Consider the following 19,156-nt stretch of genomic DNA (forward strand, 5'->3'; position numbering starts at 1 on the left):
TTATTCTTGCCTCGTTTTATTGTGTGAAAACACCCATAAACAACTGACCTCTCCCCAGCTGAAACAGACTCTTGAGTTGGTCTTTCTTGCGCAAACGTATAGATGTGTTCCAAATGTTTCCCAAGAAACATGTTTGATCAGTTTTACTAGTTATTTCAAAACCCAGGGAAATGCGGTCCCCTGACATCATTGAAAATTGCATTGGTCAAGGTATATGTAATGTTCCTAAGCCTCTTTTAAGCATATCAAACTTTTACTATCATTTTCCTTCACTGTATTTTTATTTTATGTAAATGTGTGTGGATGTCTGTCCAGTTCTTGCATGAGTGCGTGCCTGTGCATACATGCATGTGATTGTGCAATATGCATAAAATGCCAAACTTGACGCATCTGTTTGGCTCCTCATTTAGGCCTACTGTTAGAGGGCGGTATGAAATTGAAAGTCTTCTCATTGGCCTCCTGATAATGTTTTGACACCGACGCTAGCGGCACGTCGAAAGCTCTTTCAGTGCAATTTTCCATCGAAATGTGAAATGCAATTATGTCGACAGTTAGCTGCCTTATATTGTAGCTGTTATCTGTCCACAGAGAGAAGGGTATACCGAAAATGAATTGGTCTCTGAAAAATTCATCAAGTGGTATGACTGCTGGCCTAGTCATGAATACCAAGCACATGATGTGTGCTGACCCGTATGGCATCGAATAGTGCACAACCACCACTGACATATTCGTAACCGATGAGTATGACGTAAGAGCTAAATGTCTACTGTGCAAATATGATCAATGTGTCTGCTTTTAGTGAGGTCATCTTTGGATGAACATGGGGACTTTTCATTCAATCGTTGCACTGGATTCCTCAGTGTTCTCTGTCTTTGTTGGTAGCTTTGGATGCGGTAAAGTGCCTTTTGTATATTAAAGCAATAAAAGTTTAATACCTTTAACTGCCATGCAAAATGCTTGTGTGGGTGCCTTTAGAGAGAACGATTAGATTGCATGTACAGCTCAGTATTGGATGTGGTGAAATTGCATTCGTAAATCACTCTTAGTGTAGTTATATTTTACCTGCTTGGAGAATGTACTTTGTGGATTTTATCACATTGTGACAATTTGGATAGCGTGAACACTGAACAGTATCCTAAATTATCTTTGAACCCCTCGCCTGGTTATTACGTATAATCTTTCTGGTCCGCAATGTGTTGCATTAAATGGAGTAACACCTTTGTGACACTCGTAGGCTATAACAAATGGAAAAAAGTATGCCTATACCAGCAATCAAGGCTGCACTTTAAGTTGATTGCCTCAGATAAAATCATGATTTTGATGAATTTTGATGAAGTGTTACATTCACGTTACATCAGAGGCTGGTTCCTGTACTCTCTCTCTATCCTCCTTTCCCCTGTCTCCCCCCGTTGTTAAATATGGACCAAAATCTGCTCCGTGTCCAGACTCCAGCCAATTCCCTGAATCTCATCCATGCCTTGAAATTAATTCTGGTGGTCAGTACGTAGCTATCTGATTACCTGCATGTCCTTTTTACCCCTCCTTTCTTTCGTTTTTTAATTGTCCCTTTGGTGTCATTTGCATGGAACACTACTTTTGTGATTGATGTTACACAGCCAAGCAGGCAGAGCAAAACAAACAGTCATGTCAAGCAGAAACGAGCTTGAAACCCCCCCCAGGGGTAGTGTGTGGCTCAGTAGGCTGAATAAGAGGCCCACAGGCCAGATTATCCGTGTCAATGGGAACAGAAAATGAGTGTTGGGATTTACAATGTGACTACATAGACTCTAACCTCTATGTCACAGAGGTTATGTCTTTTTGTAAAAACACATACACTCTAACGCAGTGATCCTCAAACCTTTTTCATTTCAAGGACCCCCGATTTGATATCCATTAGCCAGAATCATATGATTCCTATCTCTGAGACTGGGACCCTAATCTACACTGTATAATATCTCCCCTCCCTACCTTCAAAACCGCCCTGAAAACGCATCTGTTCAGAATAGCCTTCCCAAGTTTACTTTGAACTTGCTACTTTGAGTGTTTTATTGATTTTCATTCTTATCTTTTACTTTTTCCCTACTAAAGTTGTTATTTTTTTGTTGTTCTCTCACAGTCCCCTGGCCCCCACACAGCGTATTTGAGTAGAAAAGCGCTATGTAAATCCCAGATATTATTATTATAGTATTCATTTAGTGAGTTAATTAGTTTGCACACTGGGTTTACAGACCCATTAGATTCCTAACTCTCCCCCTGGAACACCCTCAAGGACCCCCTGGGGGTCCCCACTTTAAGAACCAGTGCTCTGAGCCTATACATCATTTATTCATCCACGGCACTGCTAAATTACATTCTTACCTTGCCGTATACAGTATTTTTTTTTTTTTTTTTTTTTTTTTGCGCCTTACGCCTTTTATTGATTTTTTAAGGGACAGATAGTAGGCTGACAGGAAACGGGAGAGAGATGGGGGGATGACATGCGGTAAAGGCCGTGTCGGGTCCGGGAGTCGAACCCGCGGCACACTGCGACTGGATCACCAGTCCGGTGCCCAGACCGTTACGCTACGGCCTGGGCCGCCGTATACAGTATTAATGGCATCTTTACCGTACTTTCACATTTAGCATGACAGTATAATAGGCTCTACTTAATATAATAATAATAATAATAATAATAATAATAATAATAATAATAATAATAATATAGGCTCTACTCTACTTTCTACTTGACACATAATAATTGTATGATATACTGATCAATTCCAATATAGACTGTTTGCTGTGTAATAAACAGCCTATATTTGTGTGTGTGAAGCGCCTTGGACAAAGGCACTATAATATATATATATATATATATATATATGCAAGCAGTTATTAATATGTAGTAGGCTATGTTTTTATTTTTAACCATGATGACAAAACGTTCCTGTCATTATGTACCTACTTTAGTAGCTAATTCAAGTCCTTGACCTTGACTGAAAAATAAAGTTATGACGGGTGTATGACAACCACTTGAACCATGGGCCCATTTGAACAAGATTCCTTGCATTTCTCTGATCATGAAAATGCGGGTGAAAAGAGCACACTTACATCTTAAATCTACTGTTGGCAGACAAAGTAACATAACGTTAGGTTTTAATAAAACACTGATCGTTTTGGTTTGAGCCTTATCTGCGTAAAACCGTGAATCAATCGAGCTCGGGGCGTGTTTTTATCAGACAAGCGTCTCTCGGACAGTATTCTCATTGGCTCTATCGACAGAGGGGGTGTGGCAGACAGTTGTGGGCGTTTGACAAAACCGACGACCACGCAGGTTGCCCCTTTCATTCACTACGGATTTCCTGACTTGATCTCATCTCCGCACAGTTTGTGTTTACAGAACAATCTGTTTGTTGTCTTTTTCCCTCGCTGCACCGCTTGCACAAGTTGTTTAGCTTGCAGGCTTGCGTTGCGATTGACGGACGCATCCATCTTTGAGAAGTCTATTCGTCTTTTTTTGCAGAAACTACCTGAGGCGTTTATTTTTCTCTCTTTTTTCTTTTTTTTTCTTTGCTTGCACACGTCCACTCCACAATGGATTTGGTTTGGATTCTGTGCTTGCTTGCGACTATCTCCGCCTGGTTTGCGTCTGCGGAGCGCCACAGTGTCTACTGGAATAGCACGAACCCAAAGTAAGTCATAATAAATAAAAATGTGATTCTACATAGAAGATACTTATGTATTATTTCATATTATGCCCAGAACACCCCAGTGGTCCAGAAGTACTTTACCCAGTTGTAATTGCAGGGTACTTAATGTAGAGTAGAGTAGAACTATCTATGTAAATGTGATCTCTCTATGATGCACATCGTAGATTCTTATCACAATGCATTTGGCATTGCGCTGCTGGGATTCATGCATATTCATTCAACTATAGTGCGTTATAACACTGTGATGGACTCAACTGGCTGCTGTTGTCATGATAATGTACTGAGTTGGCTGCCCCCTACCGCTCCCTCCCTCCCACACGGCTCAAAACTTTCTGGCACTTATAATTTAAACGTTATTGCTGTCTACCTAGCACCCCTTCCCTGATATTTTACTTGTATGCGATTTAACTGGTAGGTAACCCTAGTTTAGCTGCCAGTGTAGTCTTTATGCTTTCCAGTTTATTCTAGCATAGATACATGAAGCAGACTAGGAATAGGTTACATGGTGCAAAATGGTTTTGACTTGTATGTCTATGCTGATAAAGGATACATACATCTACTGTTGTTCTCATATAGCATTTTCCCATGGCGCTCAACTGAAAATAATTGTACCATGGGGAATACATTTGTGTGAGCATGATCTGTGAAGATAACCGAAAGTGCTTTTCTCTTATTGAAGTGTTCCATTTTCGGTGTGTTTTCTAAGCAACTTCAATGTGTTTAGCTGTTATACACTACAGTAATTGTTCCACTGTAGAACCAAGAGCACCTATTAAAATGCCTAGCCCTGATTTAATTCACAGTTTCCCCATGGTTTCCTTGGTAGGCCTACGTGTTGCTGCTGCCAAGCTTTTATTCAATGGACCATTTACTCTCAGTCACTCCATTGAAGCAAAAGATAATTAATAAGCTCCATTCATATCGCACGCAAAGGAAACCTACAGATACTGGTACCGGAATATTTCTGTGTGGGTTTAAATGTTTGAGTCACACTGCAGTGGTGTTGAAATAACAAGATGCAATACAATATCCTCAAAGAGTCAGCACTGACAGCTTTGTTATGAGTGGGGGTTTATCTTGCTCCATCTCCCATATCTAGAGATGATATTAGATGGATTTGGTTTTGCTGTCAGAGAGACATCGAGGTGTTCATATTTCAGGTGGTAAGATGATATGTAATGGACTATGACAGAGACAGAGGAGGTAACTTGAAGCCTGACCAGTGGGTCACACAGTGGGAGAGAGATGGATTGCTCAGGGAGAAGAAATTGGAGCTCAAATTGTTGGGGTTAGGGGCCACATTCGAAATAAGTGGGGGTCAATTAGAGTTATGGTTGATGATGGCAGGGTGAAATGGCTGGGCTATGTGGGAGGAGGGTAAGGTTTATGCTACACACACTCACAAACACACACACACACACAAAAACACACACACATAAACACCACAGGCACTGGAACACACCCACGTAGACAGAGGCTGACATGCGCAAACACACAGTCTCTTGGCAGACACTCACTCAATCACTGCCCAGCACACACAGTCACACTAAAACTGACACTGTCTCAATCAATCACTGGAGCTGGGTGTGCACTGTGCACTCTCACTAATGTGCAAACACATGTCCTAGCTTGATTGTAAACACCCAGATATTAAAATTCCACTCCAGAAAACGTCCGAATCCACGTTAGATCTTCTCAGGCTCTTGCTCTCTGTTCTGAAGCCTATGCTTTGTTGCAGGATGGCGGGGCCTGCCGAAAATAGCAGATTTTCACTTGACAGTTTGTTGTTTTCGTTTTGCGAAGCCACTGTCCGGGAGCGTCTATGAATTATGTTCAATGCTAGGCATGTTCATATCAGAAAGTCACATTATGTCACACTCCGATCTGTCATCATAATGTGTTCCACTGACAAATCAGAATGAAGGCGTCTGTCCATGGATGCAAAGCGTTTTGACTTTTGTTACATCACTGCAGAGACACAACAAAGATCTTTTTCTGTGAATATACTGGTAATCCGTCCCTTGCACTTGCTATTTTTACTATTGGATGTGTGCACTAAGCTGCCCATTCGGTCACACTTAATCCCGCTTTCGCAGAAATATCAGCAAGTTCTGGAAATGTTTTTCTTTTTCATTTGTTTCTGTGACTTCATCTTTTCTAGCAATCTTCGTTTCCCTCGACCCCATTTCTTGACACTACTGACGTCAAAACATAGTTCTTGGAGTCTGTATGGGATTTGAAGCCAAATCGTCACTCCTAGTTTTTGTGGTTCATTGATTCATAGCCTTGATTTGAAAGTTGCTGTAATTTCCTTCTTACAGTGTTGATATGTAAAGAGGCGAATCAGATTATATCGTGTGTGTGTGTGTGTGTGTGTGTGTGTGTGTGTGTGTGTGTGTGTGTGTGTGTGTGTGTGTGTGTGTGTGTGTGTGTGTGTGTGTGTGACACTGTGTGTGACACTGTGTGTGTGTGTGTGTGTGTGTGTGTGTGTGTGTGTGTGTGTGTGTGTGTGTGTGTAGTACGCCTTGGGGCATGTTGACTCCCAAGGTCGTAGCTGCCTGAGAGCTTGCTACATGCTCTGTTTCAGCATGAGTGAAATCTGTTCTTGACTGTGTGTGTGTGTGTGTGTGTGTGTCAGCGCTCTTGGCAGCCTGTTTGTTCGTGTATTTGTGTCAGGGTGAACAACACAAAAAGCTTGCATCTAATTACCAGCAGCTTAATCACCAGCTCTGTACCGGTTTATTCCCAGAAGTTGCTTCACCAGTATGCCCAGTCAGCTTGTGCCTCAGCATGCCTGCATGTGTACGTGTCTATTTGAAGGGAGTGTCTATGCGGGGGGCTCAACGTGTGTGTCAGACTGTGTGCGCACACGTGTACAACAGCCCCAGTTACAAATGACTGAGCGACTCACAGCCTCATACTCACATTAACCTGGCCGTCCACGCTCACACACATAACACACGCACACACACAAGCCTCATGGCTGTGATTGATGTTAACATCGTCCCCAGAGCCCTCTGGACTCGGCTGCCTCAATGTGAAGCAATAATCTACTCATTCACACTGCGCGTTCTCCTGGAACCCTCTCGCAGTCCTCTCGTTTGCTGACAGCACGGCTCTACCTCCCTCCCTTTCTTTTCTCCCTCGCTCCTTTGCTTTCCTCCATTCCTCCTCTGCTCTGTACCTGTCTCTCCCTTACTCCACCGCCTCCCTCCTGCTATTGGCCTTGGCATGGTTCTCTTCTTCAAGCTGGTTCTGTGGTCTAGAGTTCAGTGTATCTGTTAACTATTTCATGGCTCCCCCGCTCACTCGACACAGTAAAGTCCTCTGTTCGTTTTTCTCAGAGTGCTTACAGTGTAAAAACATTTACGCTCCAAGAGTTCAATTTAAAACTGGGTGTAGGCTGGAGAACCATTGTTTTTCATTTGGAACCATTTTATTCATCGTCATTATCACCACTTTCTATGCTCGCCATATGAGATAATCACCCCAACAGATCATAGAAAATCTCCTTTTTTCAGATTTTCCCAAATAATGTGTTAATTCATTTTTACTTTAATTATGAAGTTATAGATATATTTTGACCCAACTCGGCTAGCTGAACTGTGTAATTCAATTAAATGGATACCGTTGTGCTGCGCTGGCAGCGATGAATGATGTTTTTGAAAGGTAGGTTTCACCCTCACGAGGGATTCCCAGACCATTTAGCCCGTCAATTTGGACTTTTCTTTTTTCCTTCTTCGTACTTTGTTTTTTAATGCTTCCCATACAAATTGGGGAATGCTCTTCATGGAGTGCCACAGAAAGAGAATGGTAACGGGTGTGACTGATTGGGAGGGTCAGAGTTCAGTGTGTGATGAAGTGGCGTGGCCTCTATCAGTCTGTCAGTCACTGGTGCGGTGGCGGTGGTCCCTGAATGCCGGCCTGCCACTCAGTTGGGCCTCCCTTCACACAGCCGTGGCTCGGCCTCTGGGAAACTCTGATTCTATCCTCTCTGTCTCTGGGACCCCCTTTCGCTCCCTCCACAAGCTTTTATCTCAACTTTACAAGCTGCCTCTTTTCAGTCTATTATTTCCTCACCTCCATCTCTTGCTCTCCAAGAACATGAGGGGGGGGCTTGGTAAGAGGTGTGGAATTTTTTTATCGTTCTTGGCATCCGTAGCGATTCGTCACTAGGCACTTTGCCCTTTGCTTCTCGCACTTGTGTTTTTTTCTTTCTCTCCCTCTTCCTGGCTTCACTTCACTCCATAGTTTTCATTCCTCCACATTTCTCTTCCTCTCCCTGCAGACACTCTAGTCTTCCCAGAGAACTCGAATCAAATCCCTTTTCCTTCTTTTCATTTGCCTGTTCGTGTGTGCTCCTCGCTCCCCTCTTGAGGTTCTTCATGTGGCAGTGGAAGTGGTTGGGCCAGTATTAGAACTTCCCAGCCATGAAAGAACAGGAATAAGATGGATAAAAACAAAGGTGTGTGTAATGTGTATGTGTGTGACACACACACACACACACACACACACACACACACACTGACACACACAGTGTGTGTCAGTATTTGGGTATTTGTTTTGAGAGTGATAAGGTTGAGTAGTGAACTCAATGGGGTGTGATCAGGCGGAGGCACTAGATAAGGGATTTCTGCACTGTTTAAGTAAAGGCCTATACAATGAAGCTCTTTCTTTTCTTTCTTTCTTTTCAGAGAAAAATAATCCACATTTCCCCTGATTTCAGCCGTGTCTCTGTGTTTCTGGTCCTGCATCCTCTCCAGTCATTTCCTGAGTCTGTTTCTTGCTCATCGTCTCTCTGCCTCTCTTTCTCTCTCTCCCCTTCCACATCTGCCCTGGTAATCTGTCTGGTGAATTAAATGTGGAGAGAAAGGAAAAACTGGGGAGATGTTGCAGAGCGGCTGGTTATCAGTTAGAAGTGGTGGAACCAATAATACAAATTATAAATTGTGTAAATAAAGTGGGTGGAACATGGCTTTATACTTTATACTTACAGCCTGCAATAATCTGTGACAAGACGATTTTTAGCCCAGTGGCCATAATGACATGTCCTCAAGGTTGTCAACACGCTCCTTCCTCCCCTGTGCACTGTGATAAACCACACTTGTCTCCGTGGAGGGGCTTGTTTTATGGAGTATGTGTTGTCGGATAGCAAATCAGGCCAAAGGTTTTCACCACCGCAGCCAGCTAGTGTTACCAAACCGTGCAGGCTGTGTGTGTGTGAGCGCGTGTGCATTTCCCTTTAACCAAGTACAGCACTTCCTGGCTACGCAGCTTTTCCCGGGAAAAGCGCGTATCCTGTCTACACAATAAACAATACGGTTCTCACACACCAGCACACGCAAGCTGTAAAAAATGGCTGGACTTGAGGCTGTACTCCACAGGTTGATTAAAATTTCCCAGGGTCGTAGGGGAAGTTCAGTTGACACGTTTAAACAGCGCCAGTGGGTGAAAGTGGATTAACAGTGATTGATAGAGCGATTACTTGTTTCACGGGGGGACATGTATCTGCCAGGCGTTGATGATGAAGAGGGATACGGTCTCATGGACGACTGGTCTGGCCTGGCCTGTCTTGATGTCCAGTTTCAACCCTCCATCTTGCCTGGATCATTTTAACTGTAATCAACCCCATGGGTGTTTCTGTCTGCTCCCTGTCCATCCCAGTGCCTCTTCCTTATCTAGGCACCAGACTTCCTTTGCCTCCTACTCTGTCTTCCCCCCTCTCTCCTCCTCCTCTGTCATGCCGGCCCGCAATTATTGTCTTCAGTATTTTACAACCACTCGATCCCAGACGAAAACATTGAGGATGAAAGAACCCTTTAGTAAATAGATGTACAATTATGATAAACATTGCCCGCACTTTCTCTCTGTCTTTGTGTGATTGTGTGTGTATGTGAGTGTATGCCTGTGGATGTCAGTGTTTGCCTTTGTATCCGTTGAGACTTGTTTGTCGTTGCACAAGTCCTTGCAAGTCATTGTGAGATTGTCCAACACATTCAATTGTGTGAGCATTTGAGAGACAGAAAGAGAATTAGCCTACAAAGGGCAAATATTGTCTCTGAAATGAAGCATTGTGTTTGTCGTGTAAATAAGGGTCATTGTGTGACCTTTTATTTTTCCCCACTTTTGTTTGTCTCCCTTGGTTGAGTAATAGGATTTAGGTTGTAAACTTGTCCCTACAGCAAATGCATGTCTCTTGCCCAGCTTGCATTGGTGCTTGAATGCCACTTACTACTGCCCCCTAGAGATGAGCTTTACCATCACCATTATTGGCACATTGTGTGTCTGTAATTAAGAGCCAGCACAATACAAAAAATGCTCATATAGACTGTGTGCTCCCTGTGGAATTCATTATGCTACACTTGAGGCATGGGGCTGTGATTGCATTAGAAAAGGGAGGGAGGAACACTGGAAAGTGGAAACGAAGGTTTATCTTGCAGAAATCAATCTGGCCAGAATCGATGTTCTTACACGGATATTTGCCTCCTGAGGAATGTGATGTCAGTGTTGACCTTTCTGTTCAGGGCCTTATAAGATACAAATGGCTCAAGGGACAGCGCAAGACAGTTGTAAAGATCACCGGCATTCATCTAGTCTCTCTGGTTCACTGGCATTAGGCAATTATTGTACAGCTGGACTGTTTCCGATGTTGTTTTTGCTTGGAGCTGGGCCAACTGGCTACAGGTGCTTGTCGTCAGTACAACCGACGTCATGAGCGAACCGAGGCCGAGTGACATGCGGAGAGTGATGACTGACAAACAAGTCACTAAGAAGCAGGGAAAACAGAAGGTTGGGTAGTTAATGTACAGAGGACGGAGAAATTGTTGGACCACATTTGTTTCTATGACAACAGCGACGTTGCCATGCTGCATTGTGCTGGGCTTTCGCAGGCGACGAGTCAGAAGGCTGGCATATTTGGGATGCCAGCGGGACACGTCGTGATTGGTTCGGAGAGGTTAGGACTAGGAGTTTGGACGGGGGGAGGAGATGGGGGATCAGGTCGGCTTATTGGGCGATGAAAGATGGAACAGAGAAAGGGAGGGGCAGCCTGACATTGACGTATGGACAGACGGACAGATGAAACGAGGACAATTTTGACTGCATAAAAGATCGTGAAGGAGACCAGCTTAACCAAGCTCATGATGTACTTAAGAAAGAATCCCAACCCTTTGGCTCCCTTTCTTCCTCTCACACGCCTCCTCTTTCTTTTAAAGTCGCCCTAATAGTTTTTCATTTTGCACAGGATAAGTTCTGAGTGGAACAACTACCCTGTGCTCAACGCCCCAGCCCCCCCCCCCCCCCCCCCCCCCCACACACACACGCACGCACACACACACACACACACACACACTTTTCACTTTCCCCTCTGCTTCCACGAAAGCACACGGTACATATACACAGTCATTTAGGCCAGCTCGTTTTCCACTCACTAAATCCAGGGCAAGGATGGTAATACCACATATCTATGTGAGGACAATGGGGGGTCGAGGCACCAGCCCTGCCCCCATCTCGCTCTCCCATGCCGGCCCATGTCCCCCTGCTCTGGGCCCTGGTGTCCACTCTAAGCCCCTGTATTAGGCAGGGTCTGGTGCTGCTGAATGGACCCGGGCTCAATCTCTGCTCCACCCGATAATCCAGGCTCGGACGAGCCGATTAGTCCCCCCCACCACAGGCATTCCTATCCACTCATCCGTGGCGTAGTCCAGTCACCTTTTAGGCCGCATTACTGGTTGCATTATAACCCAATGGGAAAATGTAATTGTATTCCCGGCAGTTGGTGTAATTACACAAAGCTCAGAGATGGCCTATGACATGTGCGTCTAATGCCTGGTTTCTAACAGAAATGTAAAATCTACAAGCTGACAACAAGCTGACAACGCGTCACGCTGTGTCGACTTGTCAGGCTAGTTGTTTGGACCAGAGAGCCTCTAGCTGCATTAGCACTAGTAGCCCAATGGAATGGGTTGGAGGGGGTATGTGTTGTGAGATCAGAATAGCTGCAGTGTATGGTCAAATGCAAGGTGCTCATGATTTTTAATGGGATCAACATGTCCGCTAGAAGCGAGTGAAGCGGAGACCATATGTTTTGGTTCGTCTCGGTCCAGTGGTCATCATAGCTAGGTTGGTTTGTCAGCTGTGGTGGCTCTTGTGTGCTTTTTGAATGGAGCTGGATCCATGTTTGAAGAGTTGCCACGGTTACGGCCTCTAGGATTTTGAACATGCAAGGGCCACAAGTACTTTTATGTGCGTATGTGTGCACGTGCGTGCATGTGTGTGGTTTGTGTGCGAGTGTTCATCTGGGTGTTAGAGACCCTCCAGTGCTGCTGACTCGACGATTGCCCGACCTTTGATCCGCAGTACGGCCTCCTCCCTCTCAGAGGTCCAACATTCCACAGGACGATCGAGTGCACAGATGAGAGAGGGAGATAGATGGATGGATGGATGAAAGGAAGGGGGTAGAGGTGCAGAAGAAAGCAAAACGCTGGCCAAAGAGAGAGAGAGATTAAAGAAGGGAGATTAGGCTCCTGCCCCTGAAGAGGCTCCAATAAATCAGGAATTCACTCTGGTAAAAAAAAAAGAAACTGGGAGAGTGAGGAAGAGGAACCGTCTGTAGGCTATTTTTTCACACCAGACCACACGCACGCACATCTATGCGCGCGCACACACACACACACACGTGCATGCTACCGCGCTTGACATTCCCTGGCTGTCTGCTCTCATCACCATTCATTATCCCCTCTTATCGTCACAGAAACGCACACCCAGATTCCTCAACAGACTCCACAGACCCAACGCGCACCCACACAGACACTCGTACGCAGACAGGCGTACACACACCCTCATAGGCCCTCACTCTCAGACAGATACACACACACACACACACACACACACACACACACACACACATGGTACACAGTTCCCAGTTGCATGACTGCATCTGCAAATCATCCCCAACTAGAGAATAATATCCTGGTGCGGTGTTTGACAGCAAATTCTTATTTCGTTTTAGTCATAGTCTTTTGAATAAAACTTAATTTAGTTTTAGTCATATTGTAGTCATCTGAAATGTTTTAGTGTCAGTCTAGTTTTAGTTGACTAAATACCATAAGATTTTAGACAACTTATGTACAGTTGATCTTGGCAAGCCGTGATGACAGCGTCATAATGCTTTTACACTTGTTTTGTATCTGTTGACAAAATTGTCAACATATTGAGTCTTAGTTAGTGGGGCGGCAGTGGCTCAGGGGTAGAGCGACCGGAAGGTTCCCAGTTCGAACCCGGACTCCCCCAGAGTTAGTGTCGAAATGTCCTTGAGCAAGACTCTCAACCCCTGATTGCTCCCGATGTGCAGGTTGGTGCCTTGCATGGTTTCCTCCGGCATCGGTGTGTGAATCGGTGAATGTAATGCACTCTGTAAAGCGCCTTGGATAAAGACACTATACAATTGCACCATTTACCATTTTAGTTTTAGTCATCATAGATTCGTTTTTATTTCGCTTTTTTTTTTTTAAGATATCTTTTTGCGGCTTACGCCTTTTTATTGGTTTTTGAAGGGACAGACAGTAGGCTGACAGGAAACGGGAGAGAGATGGGGGAAGACATGCAGTAAAGGCCGTGTCGGGCTCGGGAGTCGAACCCGCGGCACACTGCGACTGGATTACCAGTCGGGTGCCCAGACGGTTACGCCACCGCCTGGGCTTTTATTTCGCTTTTATCAGTGAAAAAAGGTAGTCGACAAACATTTTGCATAGTTTTAGTCGCTGAAATGAACACCATCCTAATGGTTACTTCTGTTGGGCTGCTCAACTGCATCCGCATGAATAATCACAGGGGAGCCGTCAAATTAGTCCGCCATGCTGAGGCGCAATTGATTGATTTATACTTTGTCGTACGCTGGTGTATAAATTAAGCATGACAATGGCAGGGAGAGACACCGAGGAAGGCACAGGTCTTCCGCCGCAGCAGTCTGGGAGAGGAGACTTGATGACAAGAAGCAGACCCTCTAGATTACAACAAAGAATGGGAGCTGTGTTGAGTCTGCAGAATGAAGGGTGACATAATTTGTGTTTGTCTTTTGGCCCCCGGCTACATTCACATGGAGACAGACAGCCGCGCTTGTGTTGTCCGGGTCAGTCAATAATTAACCACTTAACATTTTCTAAATTATTTCAGAAATCTATGAGCTCACAGCTTGGGTATTTTTCAATTGTTAATATATATATATATATTATTTTGCCTATAATGCCCTTGCCACGGTTAAAGTAGTTATAGAGCACAGCACTGCATTCCAACAACAATGCAAGTGTCGGAGAGTGAAGTGAAGTGAGGATAATCCAAACTCATTTGCTGTTAATGAAAAAAGAACTAACAAAAAGTCAGGCCTTGTTGGCTGTGTGCATTCAGCCTGTGTTCTTCACTCCCATCAGCCAGTTGCACTGTGTGAATAGAGCCACTGTATGAAGCCCTGGCATTGATAAAGAAGCAACTGTAGCACTCTCATACAACACACACACACACACACACACACACACACACACACACACACACACACACACACACACACACACACACACACACACACACACACACACACACAGAGGGGAAGATCAAAAGCCATTCCTAGCTCCAAGCCCTCTGACCCCCCCCAACCGAACCAACCTCCCACCCCTTCCTCCTACCATTCATTCTCCTCTCTCTCTCTTTTTCATCCCTCCAGCTCTCAGCCTGGGGGAAAGACTGTGGTTTTGGGGGAGGGGGGTTGAGTGGGCGGAGGAGCATAAGTTGCCCCCCGGGTAACTTTAATACCCTTTTTTGTGTTTTAATTGTGCTTGACCCACCTCCCCCTTTTTTGTTGTTGTTGATGATGAACACATTGGGGCCATACCACGACCAGCTTCTTGTCATCAGGGCTTGGAGTGGGGGGGGTTATGCTGTTGTGGGGTTCTGAGAGAAGAGGTGTGTGTGTGTGTGTGTGTGTGTGTGTGTGTGTGTGTGTGTGTGTGTGTGTGTGTGTGTGTGTGTGTGTGTGTGTGCTTGTGCGTGCGTGTGCGTGTGACTGTTTGGATAACTGTCAGGGTGAAAGACAAACCACATTGTTTGTGTTATCGATTCCACTGGAATTGAAAGTGGAGGACGAGTAGAATAAACACTTTAGTGGCAATTCGGCAAACAGAGTGTGGCAGGCAAGCAGATAAGAGCTAAGCTGCCTGGACCATTGAAAAAATATCTAATTAATACCACGACCCCCCAAAACGGAGTTGGCACACAGTACATTCCTCACTGTTCATTTATCCATTTGTGCAGGGATTTGGGCACGGCACGGCATCATCATCACACACTCACAGCTAGATGGCATGTTGATTGAGTTCTGCTTGGCAGAGGGTGTTGCTGCACTTTAACGGGCCAGCATTGCTCCCGTCATGGTGTCGTGTCGTTGGCCTAATCTGCCCATCAGCATTGACGTGGTGCAGTGGAGCGGGAGTCAACGCAGAGCCCGAGAGAATGCTGCTATGGTCAGGGAAAGGGGGGGGGGGGGGGGGGGGGCGTTTTGCCGTGTAGGAGTCAGGGCCCTGAGTCTTTGGAGCCACAGTGTCTCTCTGCTTTTTACCAGGGGTCCCCCGGCAACAAACAACAACACCCGCCTAACGATCGGCAGGGGCCCTTTGCCCATGCACTTTGATCGTTAGTCCCACATATGGACCTTGTCATCCAAACACTAACCCCCCCCCCCCCACACACACACCCCCCCGTCCTTGAAAACAAAATCCCCCAAATGTCACTTGTTGCATTCAGGGGCCTTTTTATGAGGAAACGGTTGGAATTCTCTGAGAAAATCTCTTAACCAAGTCCCCCGACCGGAGGTGAAATGGCTCCAATGTGGAGTTTTTATTGGCTGTGTGTGTGCGCGTACATGCGCGCATGTGTGTGTGTGTGTGTGTGTGTGTGTGTCTCAATAGCAGCCTGAAAGGCTGTGGGGAACCCAAGTGTTCTGTTCCATATAGATGTATGTGGTGTACTGTTAATGGTGCAACGTGACAAACAAATACACAAGCGCTATAACATTAACTTCTCAGTAGTTCCCATCTAGCCTTTCTGGCCTAGACCATTGTCACACTCACACACACAAACTGGCCGGCTTCTGTGCAGGCTGTTGAAAGACTGAGTAGCCACATATGTATTGATTGCAAAAGCAACAGAACCCTATCTTAGACACACATTCTAGACGTGTTGTGAAAATATTGGAAGTCCAGCGAATTTCATCCATTCTCTGGGAAACCCTGGCGAGTCGGAACAGTAGGAGACGGTAAAGGGATAACCACAGCTTGAGTAACTGAATACTGCGTGTGAGTGTGTGTGTGTGTGCGTGCGTGCGTGTGTCTGGGGTTACTTGTCTAGGTGGTGATGTATGAGAATCACTGAGGTGTGTGTGTGTGTGTGTGTGTGTGTGTGTGTGTGTGTGTGTTTGTGTGCGTGTGCGTGCGCGTGTGCATGAGAGCAGTCGGCTACCGTTCTGCGTTCTGTGTGTGTGGGGTGAAAAATGGCCTTGGCTGAGAGGGGATCCTCCGCGCCGAGCAGCTCCCTGGGGGATAATTCAGTTACAGGGAGAGGTGATTTATACTTGGTTGTGCGCCTTGTCGAGCACCGAAAATAGCCGATCTACAAGCTCACAGCGATGGCCACTGTTGACACCCTGTGAGCTTGTAGATCCGCTGTTTTGGTGCATGACACGGCACGTAGAGTATAAATCAGGCAGGCGGAGGAAGGGAGGGAGGGACGTGGTGATGATCCCCTGGAGATCAACGTATAATATCTGTGAGAGAAACATTGAACTAGAGGAGAAGGGGGGGGGGGGGGGATGAAGAGGAAAAAGCAGACCTGGTTGAAATAGTGTGCATGGACCTATTTGGAGGAGCCAACACGTGGTCTGCTGAACACGCAGACGTCGTTGCATTGCATCCTGTTCTCCAGGGTAGGGAGAATATGACGACAATGCTAACACACACAGTCTACATAATAGAGATAATTTTTTTGGGTGGAGAGGAGGAAGGAGGAGTGGAAGAGGGGATGAAGGGAGGGTCAGAGGAGAGGAAAGGCAGGCAGTCAGGCTGTCTCCGTCTCGCTCTTTCTCCGTATCTCTAATGAGAGGGAGTGTGGTGCTGGGTGACGGGCACAGACAGTCACCAGACTCGTGTGTGTGTGTGTGTGTGTGTGTGTGTGTGTGTGTGTGTGTGTGTGTGTGTGTGTGTGTGTGTGTGTGTGTGTGTGTGTGTGTGTGTGTGTGTGTGTGTGTGTGTGTGTGTGTGTGTGTGTGTGTGTGTGTGTGTGTGTGTGTGTGTGTGTGTGTGTGTGTGTGTGTGTGTGTGTGTGTGTGTGTGTGTTGCGCGCCTGCCTCTCTCTGATTCTCTCTTAATGAAAGGGAGACCTTTACTCTTATTTACGTCCCCAAATCTTGTTCCTTCTTCTATTTGCATTTGGGTGCATTTGTCATTATGTTTTTTTCACTGTCTCTTGTCTGTGTCTGTGTGGGGGGTCGCAGATGTCAATACTCATCTCCTGGATCCGAGGAGTAATATCTCCTGGATCCAAGGACTTAACTGACTACTAATGTTTCTCTGTAAACACCATCCAGCTCCTGAGGGGGTAACGGGATCAGTGTGCACTCAGCGCTAACTCTCGCACAGCACAGCGCAGCATTTCACGGCCTGCCGCCTGCTCATCCATATTTATATACACGTTCTCCATGCTGCTCGCATTTCTCCCCCTTTTTCTGTTTTCTCCATCCCTTCTAGTGTGTCTGTCTCTGACACGCATGCATGGAGATGCATCCACAGTTCCACACACACACACACACACACATATGCACACGCCATACATTCACAATCGCACACACCATTTCTCGCTCCCCCGCTCTGTCAATCTTTCGTCTGATTTCCCTGTTGTGCACAGACACGTGTGACCGATCGATAGATAATCACGGTTTTGAGGCTTGTATTTATTGCTGCACTGTAGCCAATCCGTGCGGTTATTAATCTCCTGCCACCCGACTAACCATGCCCTCTCTCTCTCTCTCTCTCTCTTCTGTAGGTTCCTGTGGGATGATTACGCGGTAGAGGTGCGACTGAACGACTACCTTGACATCGTGTGCCCCCACTACCCGCATGGCGACATGCTCTCGCAGGACGCAGAGCGATACGTGCTCTACATGGTGGAGAGCGGCGATTATGACACGTGCAAGCCCCAGTCGTATGACCAGATGCGCTGGGAGTGCGGTCACCCTTTCGCCCTGCACGCCCCCGAGAAGTTCTCTGAGAAGTTCCAGCGATTCACTCCGTTCACCCTGGGCAAGGAGTTCCGCCAGGGAGAGAGCTACTACTATATTTGTGAGTGTTTGTCAAGACAACATGGGGTTTTGGTGAGGCAGTTGTTAGGAAGTAGGAATAGTACCTGCATGAAGTAAACGAAACAAAATCACACAAGGGAGACAATCTGTACACTATTCTGTGCCTATTTAACTGTGACTGGTTGAACTTTGGCTGAGGTCCAGACAAACGAGGCCAGCTCTTTGAAGCCGAGTGTTGACATTATCTGGGTGTCGGCTCTTGTTTGCCAGCTTCATGCAATGGCTGCTATTCCCCTAGCATGAAACCCAATAGAATCAGCAGTGCTGTGACCCTGTCTATGGCTGTGATTAGATAAACGTCCGGACAACAAGACACAATGTTCACAGATGGCTCATAAGGCTTTGCCGCGTGTCCGTCTGCCTCCAAGGGTGTGTGTGTGTGTGAGAAGGTGGATTAAGGGGCCAGGGCAGTAAGTGCATTAGTTAGTCTTTAATTAAAGCCTGTGTTGTTTCTTTCTTCCCTCTAGCCAAACCTCTGCACCATCACGGACAAGAGTGCCTCAGGCTCAGGGTGGACGTTGTTGCTGCTGATGGTGAGTCTCGCCACCCTGGTGGCTGCTCAGAGTGGGATTAGATCAATCTTTATTTGGCTGGGGCCACTGGTTTTATGGCTTTCAGCACAGCATAAATTGGAATGGAACACCTGATACGTTTGTCTGCGTCACACAAATCACACAAAATGGCAGATTAGGTACAACGCTGAACATCACAATTGCAGAGTAAGAGTTAGTTGATAGATTGGGCTAGACTGAGTCGTTGACTGACTGTGTGTTCTCTGTTGCAGGCTCACAGGAGGCCAGGGTGGCTAAAGGTGGTGGCTCAGGTGGAGCTGTAACTGGAGCCGGCGGTGGGGTCCACAACCCTTCCAACAGATTGCCTGCAGGTATGTCCCACCAACCACCACTCCTGTAATTATCTCTGAGCCTACAAGAATCTGGCATTTCCAGTTAAGGGGTTCGGGCAGGCTAGACACTTTCAACTGGGTATCCCTATTTTGGGGATGTCACTATAGGCTAATAATAATAATACATATTAATAATGATAAATTCCAAACATGAAAAAGATATAT

The 19,156-nt window shown here is 46.0% G+C and overlaps 1 protein-coding gene across 6 annotated transcripts in view; it reads left to right on the forward strand.

Moving 5' to 3' along the window:
• Positions 1–19,156, forward strand: part of efna1a (ephrin-A1a) — a 32,350-nt gene that overhangs the window by 10,706 nt on the left and 2,488 nt on the right. For 4 of the 6 annotated variants that reach the window (XM_083786951.1, XM_083786952.1, XM_083786954.1 and 1 more), the window contains 3 exons: positions 17,772–18,067; positions 18,555–18,620; positions 18,872–18,970. In XM_083786951.1, the coding sequence (XP_083643077.1) occupies positions 17,772–18,067; positions 18,555–18,620; positions 18,872–18,970 (461 nt within the window). Of the gene's footprint in view, positions 1–3,335; positions 3,669–17,771; positions 18,068–18,554; positions 18,621–18,871; positions 18,971–19,156 lie in introns of those variants that run through there. The other 2 variants (XM_083786949.1, XM_083786950.1) reach the window with 1 other exon arrangement.

This window comes from Protomyctophum parallelum (assembly GCF_964188405.1).
Source record: "Protomyctophum parallelum genome assembly, chromosome: 1".
NCBI lineage: Eukaryota > Metazoa > Chordata > Actinopteri > Myctophiformes > Myctophidae > Protomyctophum > Protomyctophum parallelum.